The 15,441-nt window shown below is 40.8% G+C and overlaps 1 protein-coding gene across 3 annotated transcripts in view; it reads left to right on the plus strand.

Annotated features, from left to right (window-relative positions):
• The window catches only part of LOC138743366 (pro-neuregulin-2, membrane-bound isoform-like), a 254,101-nt gene that overhangs the window by 127,898 nt on the left and 110,762 nt on the right, over positions 1–15,441 (plus strand). For 2 of the 3 annotated variants that reach the window (XM_069898620.1, XM_069898621.1), the window contains exon 1: positions 3,143–3,263. The exons of the other annotated variant lie outside the window; for it this stretch is intronic. In XM_069898620.1, the coding sequence (XP_069754721.1) occupies positions 3,185–3,263 (79 nt within the window). In that variant the 5' untranslated portion in view covers positions 3,143–3,184. Of the gene's footprint in view, positions 1–3,142; positions 3,264–15,441 lie in introns of those variants that run through there. 3 annotated transcript variants of the gene reach the window in all.

The following is a 15,441-nucleotide window of genomic DNA, read 5'->3' on the forward strand; positions in this document are numbered from 1 at the left end:
CTTCATATAGTGTTTCATGTTGCATGCTTGTCAACATTTCCATTGTTAATGGGGCGGGTGGGGGGGGGGGGGGGCGGAAAAAAATATAAACCTTGTATATTTTATAATAAACCTCAGAAGACATCAGAGAGACCCATCTTGGTGCTGCAAACATTTTCTTGCAGTAGTATCTGTCCAGTAACCATAGATTCCATCCCTGTATTCTACATGGAAAGCTCATCAGACAATATATATGTCTTTTTACCTCTGCCTCATTCAATGCTGCACTGAAATGTCTGTTGATGAGTCTTTTATTCAGGCTGCATTCTTTCATCTTCTTGAAATGTTCTTAAAATAAACTAGTGGTGTAATTTTGATACTTCACAAGAACTTCAAATTTATTTCTGTAGTTTTTGCTTACATGGACTGCATTTAGAAAAACCTCAAGGGTTTTTTCTGTGGCCTCACTGATAGAATTGGAAATATTTGAATGTCCTTTTGGTTGGTCTTTGATATTCATTTCTCATGAGAATTTAACTAAACCAGTTGAAACCACCTTCTGAAATGCCTGGAAATCCAATTACTCAATATTGTTCATTTCATCAGTTTATGTTAGAAAATAAACTACTTGTCAGAGCACGATAATGATGAGGTTATTCTGCATCACTCTGGGAAAATCATTAACAAGCTTTGTGGGATGATTCAACTTTGTCTGATGCGGTTGTGCACGGGGTGAGACCATTCTTTGTGAAATAATATTTTTTATGTATTGTGGAGGGATTTAAATGAAGTTATCTCAGGGGCAACCATTATTGGGCTTTTTTGGGACAAGTAGGTGTTAATAGAATGAGACTCCTGAAAATTTAAGTGTCAATAGCCCTTTTCACACTGGTTAACCTGTAGATTGGCCAGTCAATGATCTGGTTAAAGGTGGTGTTTTTGTCATTCACACTGGACCACTGTTAACCAGTTCTCTGGGTCCTTTTACATTCACCATCAGGTATCCCTGGGGAGAGGGGCACCAATCCTTCACCGGTGGGTCTGAGTGACGCATCCGCAATTTATGATCATGTATTTAAACAAATTTAATCTTGCCTAATTGTACCATAATTATGCATTGTGTACAGCACAGTATTGGCCCTTCAGCCCTTGTTGTTCTGACCTATATAAACCTTTATAAATTTAAAAAAGACTGTGGGAAAAGTGGTATAAAACACATAGCCACACAATTTATAAAGACCATGGGAAAGTTGGGGTTGAAATACATGTATCTAGCGATGGCGGACCTGCCCTTCCTGAATCGATGCTACAGAGAATCCCCTCCAAGAGTGCTCCAGGCATACAGCCCTTTCTTTGCTGTACAGAATTTGGGGAGGGCAGGTTCGCCATCTCTAGATGTGTGCATTTCATCCCTGACTTTCCCCTGGTCTTTATAAATTGTATAGCTATGTGTTTTATTGCCACTACCACATTCCCACGGTCCTTTATAAATTGTTTTATACTGTGGTGATTAATTTTGTTTAAATACAAGATCATAATACATTGATCAGGATTTAGAAAATTGAATAAAAGTTTATACCCTTTTAATCTTTTGTTTCCTTCACAGTCTTGCACTCATGCAAAACATGTCATCAACATGTGACTACCTTGTTCCTGGATAGTCCATATCCCTTTCACATTGGGTTAATTGGCACACAGGCATCTGATAATCCTGGAGATGATACTACCTACTCAGGCAGTCCATCTACACCATGATTTGATGCCTGCGAGACAATTAAGGAGTGTTTCCACTGGACCCCTAACCTGTATATTGGCCGTTAATTACTAGGACAAGTTTCCAGTGTGAAAGTGGCTATAGTAACATTTTTATCTTTTGGTCAACCATTCCCCATAGCTGTACAAAGCCAATCCTCTCATCTTTCCATTCTCCTTCCTAATGCTGAGGGCCAACCCACACTTCCAGCCTGTTGATACCCTAAGGGGCTGATCAGCACCCTCTTCTACCTCTCATGGTGTCAAACCAATAGGGTTCCAAGCCACTGCTCCTCTTAAACCAATTTTTGACCACTTCTATCCTCACATTTGACCACTCTTCTCCCCCCCCCCCCCCCACCAACCCTGTCCCCAATACTTGGACTCTCACATCTCCATGCCCAATCTTTGGCTCTATCTCCCACACCTCTCCCCAACTAAAGCCAGCATTGGTTATGTAAAGCATATTTTCCTTATGCTAAGGTATAGCCTATATGGTCAAGAATGCAGCAAAAATGATCATTGGTGTGAGCCATAGAACATGACAGCACATGATCTATGGTTTGCACAGACAAAACAGGCCCTTCAGCCCTGCTAGTCTGTGCCAAACTATTCTTCTACCTACTCCGATTGACCTGCCCAGACCATATCCCTCCCATCCATATAACTCTTCAAATTTTTCTTAAAGGTCAAAATTGAGCCTGCATTCACCAATTCAGCTCATTCATCACTCCTGTTACTCTCTGCGTGTAGTTTCCCCCTAAAGTTCCCTTTAAACTTTCCCCTTTCTCTCTTAACTCATGGCCACTTATTTTTTTATCTCACCCAATCTCAGTGGAAAAAGCCTGCTTGTATTTATTTGATCTATACCCATCATAACTTGGCATACCTCAATCAAATTTCTCCTCATTCTTCTGTGCTCCAGGAAATAAAGTCCTAACCTGTTTAACCTTCCCCTGTAACTGTTTTTCAAGCCTTGACAACAACGTTGTAAATCTCCTCTGCACTCTTTTGATCTTATATCATTCCTGCAGTTAGGCGACCAAAACTGAACATAAGATGTCCCACTGTCTGTCCAGCTCATGCATCAAGGTGCCATAGGGTTTCTGAACCACACATCTGAAGAATATATATGCTTGTTCTACTTATCACACTAAAAATAAAATTTATGTGATAAGAAAATGTATCCATTTATCTTGTTAGTTTTACAACAGTTATTCAAAATTGTCTCTGCAACTCTAACCAATGGTAATTAAAATATTCAGTTTAGTGTTTAGTTGATGCTTGCTGGATGGGAAACCCTCATCCAGGCAGCCACTGAAAGACGTCATCTAGTAGTAGGAGGTGCAACAGTGGGTGTTGAATAAACATAAGGGACAAGGAAGTTTTAAGCCAGTCTTCATACAGGACAGTCTGTTGTGTGTGTGCTAAGATTAGCTTTCAACTACAGAGCATGTCTGAGAACAAGAAAAAGGACAGAGGAAAGAAAAGGGGTGAAAAGCGTGGTAGAAGAAAGGGAAGGAAACAAAAAGGTAATTAATTTGAAACAGTGTCTCTAATGTCAATGAAGAAACTAATCCAATTCCTCTGGCTGCTTATTAAGGTTGCACCCTTTTGCAAAAATGGACATGTTACTGCATACCAAATCATTTTGGTTCTATGAATGTGTTTTAGCATGTAAAACATGCTGATAACACTTGTGTTATTTTGACAGACTTGAAAGATAAAGATTGCAATACTGTATGTAAAATGGCATTTTTTTTACTGAAGGTCTCTGGAATATTTAAGAAGTAGCCATTTACACAAAATACATTCTGAAAACTGCTTGCTAGAACTAGAAGAAAACAAAATAAATGCAGCACAAGATGTTCAGTTCTCAAAGATGTTTGTTGAAATTTGGGCAGATTTCCCTCTTTAGGAGGATTCTGACACACTGTACAGCCCATTTTCCATTGTAATATCTGGAAAGAGAGCTTGGCTCTCTTGATTTGTGTGATTTTTGAGACCATGGTGCCACTTCTAATACGAAATGTATTCCTTTATTTTAAAAATGTGTGAAAATGTCACTTTTAATTCCAATTCAATTCCTCTGTTGTTAAATTGACAAGATTGCAGTGAAATGTAATCTCGTTGAGAGTTTGGAGTAGCTAATTTTCTTAAAGGAGGTCCGATTGTTTCTGTGTGCATGTTTAAATGTACCAATGTCTGCAAAACATCAAGTTAAACATCTTGCTTCATGTGCCCTGAGCTTTCAGATGTTTAAGATAAAGGTTATCACAGGAAGTTTACATTACGTGGCTGAATTTGACCAACACTTTTTATGAGATGTGATTTTCAATCTGAACATAGTTTCAAACATAATGTAATTCCTTTAAATGATTCCTTTTTAGAGAATGCACAAATCGGTCTCAACGTTGATAACTGAATGGGTAATCCTTTCTTGCATCTAAGTTCAGAGGAGAAAATGGGCAGGCAAAAGACCGCAGTTACTAGAATCAGAAGCAACAAAAAAAACAATCTGCTGTAGGAACTCAGTTGGTTAAGCAGCATCTGTGGATGCCAAGGGTCGAAACCCTCCATCAGGACAAGTGCAGAGTCTTCACCCACAATGTTATCTGCCTTCAGATACTGTCTAACCTGCTGGGTTCCTCAGCAACTCGTTTTTTTTTACTAGAGAATGGCACTGTCCATCCTGCTTCACTTTGGGTTAGTTCAGCATTAATTTGTTCTAAAGTCTCGTAGAATTGAGAACGGTTTCCTTCCATTTAAGCTTATGGGTATGAGGTGACTGATGATGAGAGACATGCAAATTCTTCTACTTACCAGGCAGTAGATGCCTGGTGAGACAGGTTATTTTGCTCTTCTGCTTATGTGCTCCTTTGTCCTTTCAAAGCAGCCAAGAGCCTGGGATCATCAGTGATTAATATATCAACAGGACTCACCCAAATCAATATAAAGAGAATAGGTGTGCAACTCCCTTCAGTCGAGTATCAACACAGCTCGATGGCTGGTTGCTGGGTGGTGAATGAAACCAGCCCAATGTGAACACGCCAACCCCAAGGGGAAGTATTTGACTTTGGTGCCTTCTCATTCCTATAAGGCTGAAACTGACAACTTGGTTAATAAATGGACTCTCACATTCAATGATCCTGTCTATTGGGGTTTACTGTGCAGACACACTCAATGGTCCTTCAATTCAAAGAAATTTAGATGATTGAAAATCTAGTCGCATTCTATTTTATTAATTTAACTGTACCATCTAGTAGTAAAATGAGGACAGAAAAGTGGATTTGTTGAAATCAAAGAAATGTACTTTCAGTGCCAGGAGATTTTAAAGGAGTTCTCAGTCTGCTATAATTTCTTGCTTTTGAGTCAGCATCTGGTCCTCCTGCTCATATCAATATTTTCCCTTTTAATTCCCTCTCTGCCAAGCTTTTTGGCCAATTCCATCCCATGATTCCTTGCATCATATTAAATGCTTGCTAATGTATCCCTCGATGAGGGTATGCAATAAAATGTGAAACTTGGTTTGTCTGGTTTATGTCCAAATACATGACATGAGGCAGTGAGCTTTGTAGCAGCTGATATTATCAGCTAAGGTAAATGTACTGAAATGAGAATTTGCGAAAACTCTTAAATGTCAAAAGGCTTGCTCACAATATTTCTGTTGCCAAAAGTGTCATTGAGAGCAAAGCTTCAAAATGCAGGTTGCTTGACCATTCTGCAGGCACGTACAAACTAAAGGATTAAGATGACATCAAGGTATCATTCCTATGTTGTATTCAGAGATTTTTTTTAATAGTTATTGAGTATTTAAATTTAGACATGCAGCCCAGTAACAGGCCCTTCTGGCCCACGAGCCTGTACCACCTAATTGACCTACAATCCTGGGTACGTTTTGAACAGTGGGACAAAAACCGGAGTGCCCGGAGGAAATCCACAGAGACAGGAGGAGACTATACAAACTCCTTACAGACGGTGCTAAATTTGAACCCGGGTCACTGGCGCTGTAACAACATTATACTAGAAAAAAAACATTTAAAAATAAAATAGCTTTCCTGATTTCATTCAGATTTTGACCTGAATTTGCATAATTTAATGTTTATATTATTTTACAACAAATATGTTTGAAACTATTGAGACTAAGCTTTCTTATTGATGGTAAGTTAATGGCTAAAAATTGGACTCACTGGGGAATCTGGGGTTATCATGTGTGATGAAGTCATCAAAGATCTTGGCTCAGTTTAATTATTTAATGAAAAATGACATGCTTATGTATCTAAGACTATTTTAAGAGCAGGACTATATCAGATCAAGAGTAGAAAATTGTGCATCAATGAAAGTACTGGCAAAAGATAAAATTTCTGTGAATGAAAGTGTAATTAGTACGACTAATAGACCTATTATCTGTGAATCTGACAGTGGCTAAAGACTGAGGGTTTCAGGAATCAGGCTTTATTGTCGATAAAATTCGGTGTTTTGCCACAGCAATCATAGTGCAAACGTGCATATTATAACCTATACCTATCATTATAAGGGGTTCATTGGATCCATGACTTAGTTGGGGATAGAGAATGGCTATCTCTCTTGAAACCAAGGGGAAATCATTTGAAGGATTGTATGTGATGTTATTGATTTCTATTAATTTAATATTTAACTAACTTAGTGAAATAGCAATATGCTCCCATCCCGTGAGTCAACTCACAAATGGTGGGGCATCTGCCCTCTTCCTGGATATTAAGATCGGAAGTACTTCAATATTGCATCTCATTATTCTTCACATGGGAGCTGGCACAGAATCAGTTATTAATTAATAAAGAGGATCCCAAGGTCAGGCAGAATAGCAACTATAGTTCGGTAAAGACGGGAGTAATTAGAATCAGATCAAATGTTGGAGGTTAGAGGAAAGAAATAAGCAAGTGGTTCTGGTTTGGGTTCAAGCTCTGGAGGGAATTGGCAAATGAGTTAGAGAGATGGGAATGAAGATTAGAATTGGAAGAAAAGCAGTGTGGATCAGAGGGTGGGAAAAGGGTTCATAGATGTAGCTTGGAGGTTAAAAAAATGAAGGCTAAGTGTTTGCAACTGAGGTTGTAAATAATAAGAGCATGAGTCTGCCTGAGTGGGGTTGAAAAAGGTGACTCGTTTTCTTTGGCATCGAGAGGAATTCTCCACCAGTGTATATTAAATTTGATGTTTGTGTTTATACTGACCACAGCTGATACTCGTCTATGATGACAACCATCTTGAGTTGGGAGCCTCGATTACATATTAGACCCTATTTCCATATACAGACATGACATCACCTACAACCCTGAGATTCTTTTTCCTGCTGATGAGGCAGATTCCCCACTTGTTGGTAGTGCAATTAAAAACTGTACCCAGCATGTACATGTAAACAAATAAAGAACTGTAAACAGACTACGAATGTAAGCAAACTGTGAAATACAGCGAGAATTAAAAAAATCAATAAAGTGCACAAATAGAGTCCATAAGTGAGTCTCTGATTGAGTTTGTCATTGAGGAGTCTGATGGTGGAGGGGTAGCAGCTGTTCCTGAACTTAGTGGTGGGAATATTGTGGCACCTAGACCTCTTTCCTGATGGAAGTGGCGTGAATAGAGTGCTGGGTGGTGTGGATCCTTGATTGCTGGTGCCCTCCGACGGCAATGTTCCCTGTATATGTTCTTGATGGTAGGGAGGGTTTTGCCTGTGATGTCCTGGGCTGTGTCCACTAAATTTCAGAGAGCTTTAGGTTCAGGGTATAGGTGACCCCATACCAGACTGTGATGTAGCAGGTCAGCACAATTTCCACCACACATTTGTAGAAATTTGCCAGGGTTTCTAGTGTTGTACCAAACCTCCACAAGCTCCTGAGGAAGTAAAGGCACTGATGTGTTTTCTTCGCAATGCCACTAGTATGTTGAGTCTAGGAAATATCCTCCAAAATGGTGACTCCCAAGAACTTAAATTTGCTCACTCTCTCCACCTCTGATCCCCTCTGCTTTTTTCCTTCCTGAAGTCAACAATCAGCTCATTGGTTTTGGTGACATTGTGTGCAAGTTTATTGTTGGTGCACCATTCAGTCAAGTTTTCAATTTCCTTCCTGTATACTGACCCATCGCCTTTCTTTATACAGTGTTAAAAATAACTGGTTTGGGTTCAGGACAACACTTTTCCCAATAAGATGGGTGATACCCAGTGGGATCAAGTTTTGTGTGTTGATTCTGTCAAATTTGCAATAATCGGGATGTTATAGGGCTTCTTGTTGAATATTTTCAGGAACAACTTGCAAAGATTAGGATTGGAGACTTTAGTCTGTTAAATAAATGTGGTTTAGGCATTGTTGGAAGCTAAAATTGAAACTTAATTTTGTAGAATAGAAACATTTTTCAAAAATTAATATCCAACAGTAAAACATTGAATTATTTGCTTATATTTTGATAAACTTCCCTATTTGTCCAAATTTTCTCCATTAACCACATGACTATTATGAGGTTGACTGTTTGTTGGAATCTTGTGTAACATAATGCACCCTCAAGACCAAAAACTTTAATGGGTTTAAAAGATATTTAAGAAGGAAACCACATTGTATATTTTTATTTTGAAACAGCAGCTAAAGCTTATGTCTGATATGTATATTTTTCTAATAAAATCTAAATCACAATCATTTAAATATTTCCACTAATTATTTATGAACAATTGAGAACCATATTTACAGAGGGAATTTTGTATTTAAATTCTGTAAGTGTTACAAAGGCAAAAACTCGAAGACAATGCCACTTTTGACACAACTATTTGTGTACAGCAAGGCGGTTACTATTAATAGTGGTCTTAATGGTCCATTAATCTGCCTGGTGGTGGTCTTTGTTACAAGATTCAAGGTTTTTAATGTCATGTAATAAAACACAATATGATATTATTTCCTTTATCCTACTGTAAGGCAGACAAAAATTCACTAGCAGCAGAAATTGCCCTGGCGCCCCTGACAGCCAGAGAAAGAGAAGCAAACGAGAGTCCCTCCAGAGTTATTGCGTCCATGGATTTGATTCCAGCGCTTCTGCAGCTACAGAGCCTTCAGTCCAAACTATCAGCGACCCGAGCTCCAGACGCAAATCACTAGGTGCTTTTAAGCTGCAGCACCTGGGTAGCCCTCTTGAGACCCAAGTGTGATTAGTGGGGCAAAGATGCTTTTAAGCTGCAGGGGGATGGATCCATTAAATCGCCAACCCAGTGTTTTAAGGGGGATCCCGCCACCACAATTACGCGGTAAGTGACGTGGCTCACGCTCGGGAACTATTGGTAAGCCTCCCCCGCCTCTCTCACTGACAATCACCCCCCAGATCCCTCTCCCCCACCCCACGGCAGCCGACCCCTCCCCTTGGTTAAATATAGCCAAGGCCACAAAATGCTTTGGACTTCCTGTTGTGCTCAATGTTAAGCATTATTTGAAAATTAATTCTCCTTAAATGTTTGCAGCAGCTGACGTCTCCTCTCTTCCCCCCCCCCCCATGGCAGCCGACCCCTCTGCCCTCTGCTGATAGTGACATCCTCCCCCCCTTCCACCGCGGCAGCGACCTCCCCACCCTATGCCAGCGACCTCACTCCCCCAATTGTGGCCCCCCCCCCCACCCGTGGCAATGACCCCTCTCCCCCCAATCACAGCAGACATTTCAGCCAGGGTTTCCCTGTGACAACCTTGCACAAGCACTGATGACACAGAAATAAATGGGTCAGCCATTTTTGTTTTCAAGCCACCGGTGGATGTGACCTAGGTAAGTTTAACTGGGTTCCCTGACTACCTCCGAGGTAGGGCAGGGACCTGGTTGATTTTGAAGCCAGCTGACCGGGTCGGATCCTTTTAAGCTGCTTTGTGAGTGGGGTGCTAACTGAGCAAATTGCCAGGTTAACTCCATTTTACAAGGCAGTCTGAAAGCACCTTCTGACACAATTAGGAAGCCTCTGCATCCCCTTGCATCCCAGTTTCGCTACCTGGTACCGTTTCAGCCTGTTTCAAGTCAGTCTCCAGAAGTCCACAGCCTGGTGTGAGACCCTTGACTGTAGCCTATGTGGGTTCCTTACCTTGACTCATCCACAGACCACCACCATTGTGTTCTTCGGCCTCATAGACCCTCATTGGTTTGCCGCTGTGGTCACTATCCTATAGGTTGTCTCCTCTGCCTCTCCCTCTCGAATTGGAGGGGGGGGTTGCTGAGGGTGATCTCCCCATTTTCTGGTGCCCTGCACCTGCCCTCTGCTTCCCCAGAGTCTGCAACCCCTCTTGGCCACTGCCAATTATAGGCGCTGCTATCTTGGGCCCAGACCCCGTGGTTGCAATATTTTAAAATAAACCACTATCAGCTCCTTTAAGTGGCCATTTAAAGCCTTTACATAGCTGATGGCAGTCGGACAGGGCAGTCGGACCCCATGTCTCTGTTCCCCGTGGACTTACATCACTGGCAGCATCTCTGACGGTGCCGAAATTGAAATTTGAATGGTGCCTAATGCCCCATGAAAATGCAGTGCATTCATCCAAACATTAAAACTGGTCCTCAATTTATTGAATCTTGGCTAGCTGCATGGATTTTGAATTGCAAATAATGTGTTTATTGTCTGAGAAATAAGAGTTGAAGAGGATCAGTTTGACAAGTCCATGAATCTGATGCAATTTTTTTTTGGCTCTTCCTCCATATTTTTGAGAACCATGGAGAAGATTGCTTAAATATACAATTCTTATTGCCCTTCCATCTCCTACCACAAGCCCTCTACCCATGGACATTAACTGGTGGACAGATCAGTTAAGTTGGGGATGCTTTGCTATTCTTTCAAAAGCATAGTTACCCCAAAGTTGCTTTTTAGTGCCCACAGCTTTACAATGTTAAATATAGCCAAGGCCACAAAATGCTTTGGACTTCCTGTTGTGCTCAATGTTAAGCATTATTTGAAAATTAATTCTCCTTAAAAGTTTGCTCCTTTAACAAACCAGCATTTCAAAGAAATCTCTGCCCAGATTCATGGAGTTATTTTTTTTTCCAATCCCAAGACTGACTTCGGAGCAAGTACTATGATTGAATGAAATTGACACTCAAGAAATGATGGCCACAGACATTAGTGGAATAAGAAACTGCAAGACTTAATTTGGTCAGTCAATAAAGATTTTCTGACATTTGTAAAAGTTGAAGCACAAGTTTTTTTTAGATGAGCCGCTTTCACATTTTGACATTTCTAACTTTGACACAGGAAGGAATGGGATGGAAGTTCAATAGATTATTTGGGACAATGAAAGTTCATTTAAAACAGTAAATATTGATGTGCGAAATGTTGGAATTGCTCTATCCATTGGAAATCAGCTGAGGTTCATTGCCAAGAGTTTTCACTGTGAGGGTGATGGTTCTTTTTGATTGGAAACACTGCAGAACTGGGACATAAATAACTCTGGAAAAATTCAACAAATAAGGCAGATACGAGAAGGATCAAACCAACTTTCCAGGAATATGACCATCCTTATTGCAGGTTAGTTCCTCTTCCCATTTCTTGAGAAGCATGGCTGAAACTGCTGGTTTCAATTTACAGCAGCTTTCATTTCAAATTTTTGATATGTTGGTTTAGGAGGTAAGCGCAGAGATTAAGCTTTTCACTTCCTTCCCTCCCAATTACTGCAAGAGGAAAGGCAATAAATGAGTGTGTTATAATGTGTGTATAAAACTGTACAATAAAGAACTACATTTCCCAGTTGGCACGAGAACAAAATGGAGACAACAACAGAAGCCGAGTGTATTGTTGGTTCAAGTAGCTTGAGAAGTAGTTATTGCTATAACTACACAAGGTGGTTGTTCTTCAAGCAACAAACATAACATGGTGTCAGAAAAGACAATGGTTCCCATCATGGATAAGTTAAGTCCTCTCACACCAATACAGTTTACCGGCAATCAAACTGTTAATTTGAAATGCTTAAAACAGCGATTCATCATTTATTTAGAGGCTGGTGGAATGGAAGAGACTGATGAGAAACCGAAAGCGTTTATATTTCTATATGTGATGGGTGAAGACGCCTTGGACATCTGTAACAATTTTCAAATTGATGAGACGGCTTTCACATTGGACGCTCTGATGACAGAATTTGAGGAATATTTTGTTCCAAGTCAAAATGTCACGTTTGAGAGATTCATGTTTCTCTCCTGTGACCAGTAACAAGGTATGAGCTTGGACCAAACCTGAGCTGCACACACTGAGTAAGTCCTGTGATTCTGGAGATTTGAAGAAATCACTCATTAGAGACAGAATAGTTTGTGAAATCCCAGATAATGGGCTGAGAGAAAATCTGTTCTATGAAAAAGATTTGACTCTGAAAAGGGCTGTGACTATGTGTAGGTCAGCAGAGACCACATGAGCACAAGCTAAGGAGCTGCACAGGGTTGACACACAGTGCATGCAGTGAAAACAGAGAAGAAGAGCACCAGGAGTTTCCCAAAGCTACAGCAAAGCAAAGAAGTAAGCTCAAACAACAAATGCAGCAGGTGCAGGGCTAGACATATCCCTAAAATGTGTCCTGCTGAAGGAAAGTCCTGCAATAAATGTGGGAAGAAGAATCATTTAGCAAAGTGCTGCAAAGCAGGGGCTACCAAGAGAAGGGTATACACAGTAGAAGAAGAAATGGAAGGATTCTTCCTGGATTCATTACAGAATACTGCTGGCAAAATGGAATGGATTCTTCCAGTGACTGTGAATGAGACAATAACTCCATTTAAACTTGACACTGGAGCCCCGGTGAATTTGTTATCTATGGATGATTACGAGTTATTCACCATAGAGAACAAAATTTATCCAGTGAAATTAAGTGACAGGCTACACTGGAGAGAACGTTCCAGTAAAAGGGGGCTGTATGGTGATCTTCAAACACAAAGGGCAGCATCTAAAGTCACAGCTACTAATTGTAGAAAAAAGAGTATGGCCAATATTAGGTTTGAGTGCACGTGAAGAGCTTAACCTGGTGGAAAGAGTTTTCATAGGGGCTTCACAGACCAAAAGTGAGCATACAACACTCATGGAAGTGTATCCAGATGTCTTTGAGGGGCTTGGATGTTTACCTGGTGTATACAAGATCCACGGAGATTAGACAGTGGCTTCTGTTGTCCGTGCATGCAGGAAAGTTCAATTTCCACTTAGAAACAAGCTTAAACAAGGACTAGCATGCATGGACTGGATGAAACTTGTACAGAACCTACAGATTGGGTTAGCAAAAGAAAAATGGAGCATTGTGTCTATGTCTGGACCCAAGAGATCTCAATAAAGCCATTAGGAGAGAGCATTATAAATTGCTGACATGGGAGGAAATCCTGTCCCAGTGTTCAGGAGCCAATTGGTTTAACAAGCTTAACACGTCATCAGGATTTTGGCAAATGAAGCTTGATGCACTTTGAATAGTTGACTAAGAATATACCACTTTCTTTGGCTACCATATGGGAACTTGTTCATATCAGAAGTCAACCGTTAAACCACTTGCATGATCTGTGAAAGTATACCTGGAGTTGAGACCATGATGGATGATATCATTGTATGGAGGTCCACCAAGAATAAACATGATAAGTGACACGGAATGTCAATTTGAAATTAAATAAAGAAAAATATGGGTTTGGCATAAAGACTCTTAGCTTCATAGGAAATGTCATATCTGAACAGGGAGTGAAGCTTGATCCAAGAAAGAAATAAGCCATTGAGAATTTTTCTCGGGGATGGTGACCTAACCTGGCTAAGTTCATCCCTCATCTGTTGACTGTGTCAACACCACTTAGGTCAATTTTTGAGCAGAAAAATGAATGGATCTGGTCACATGAGCAAGAAGAGTGCTTCCAGGCATTCAAAAAAAAGTCCTAACAGAAGAGCCTATACTAAAATTTTATGATCTGGATAGATACACAGGATCTTGGCTAATGCAACCCAATGTGGTGTGGGAGCAGTACTACTGCAGCAGCATGAGGACATATGGCAACCTGTGGCCTATGCATCAAGGGCTTTAACAGGTGGAGAAGCCAACTATGCACAGATAGAGAAAGAGCTTCTTGCCAGCATTTATACAGGCAAAAGGCTCCATCAATACATTTATGGACAAGCTCTTGAAATGGAGACAGACCATTGGTCTCAATTATGTCCAAACTACTGAATGACTGTCCTATGAGAGTAAAGTGCATGTTGATGAGGTTACAGAAATACCATGTGAAAATTATCTACATGCCAGGAAAATGCACGGTTGCAGCTGATGCATTGTCTCGAGCAGTTGACAAAAGAGTGACCAAGAGGCTAATACAGAGTTACAGGCCTACGTTGACGTGATTATCACCTCACTTCCAGTATCCTGGGATAGAACAGAGCTGATCAGGAAAGCAGCAGAGACTGATGAAGCAATGAAAGAGCTCAAAGATACAATACAGAAAGGATGGCTGGCAGCTAAGAATGACTGTCCAATGGGTATTCAAGATTAGTGGGCATGTCAGATGTGAAAGATTTAAGCCATTTTCAGGTGGCCAGAATACCCGACTGTAAAGCCACCTATTCTACCCCAAAGTGGCTGTCAGGTGGCCACCTGAAAGTGGAGAACCCATCCCCGTAGACCACTTACCTAACCCTCCTCAGATAGGTGTATTCTCTGGCTCAGAGCATCTCCCTTTGCACCTGAACGTGAACGCAGCAGTGACTACAGAAACCTGGGGTCTACGAATGGTGCACGCACATACAAGACATTTCAACGCAATTCGGAAAACAGTCAAGAAATGATTAACTCCCTACAATGTAATTTGATTAACTTACATTAGTGATGGCCATTCATTCATTACCACTCTAACAGAAGTACTCTGATATATGCAATACAGAGGCTTGCAATTCATTAGCAGGTGTCACAATTTTTCTATCTGCGGCGCCAGCCAGCGCTTCAAACAAAAAGTTTGTATTTTCTTTTTTTTAAAAAAAAATCTTTCGCCATCCTTTGCTTTCTGCAAATGTATTTGTGTATGCTTTCTTAAAGCGGTCTCCCTGTTGGGTGCATGTCAAGGGTTGAGATCAGTGAGTGTTTCTCTCTAGTACAGAAGCGAGTTTCTAAATATGCTCACAGGACACAGACAGTCCACAGGGGCCGCGTTCACTCAGTCGTGGCTCTCCTTCAGCCGGCATGTTCAGGTGACAGAAAGGCGTCTTCTCCGCGGCCACCTGAACGTCCCAGCCACGTCCGCCAGTGCATTATCTGCGACCGAGCACCTGAAAGCAGCTTTAGTCTTCAAAGAGAACAGGTTTGTGATTCCAGTGTTGCTTTGCAAGAAAATGCTTCAGTAGATACGCGAAGGACATCTTGGTGAGTAAAAATGCAAATGTCGAACTTGAAAGGTGATGAACTGGCCAAGAATGAGCCTAGGCATAAGCGAGACCACTGCTTCATGCGAAATACCCCTCGCTGAGAGACCAAAGCAGCAAACAGAACTGCTTATACCACACCCTGTACCAGACAGGCCTTACTTCAAAGTTGGAGTAAATTGGCCTGACTGTAATGGGAAGAGTCATAGGTAACAACTCTGCAGTCAACAGCACTTTCATGAAAAATGTGTTTAGAGTTCCTTGTGAAGTGATATCAGACAATGGTCCATAATTTTCAAGCAGTGAATTTGAGTCCTTTGCCAATACTTGAGGGTTTTGATATATAATTTCAAGCCCACATCATCCAAAGTCTA

The sequence above is a fragment of the Narcine bancroftii genome, chromosome 9, assembly GCF_036971445.1.
Source record: "Narcine bancroftii isolate sNarBan1 chromosome 9, sNarBan1.hap1, whole genome shotgun sequence".
Lineage (NCBI taxonomy): Eukaryota > Metazoa > Chordata > Chondrichthyes > Torpediniformes > Narcinidae > Narcine > Narcine bancroftii.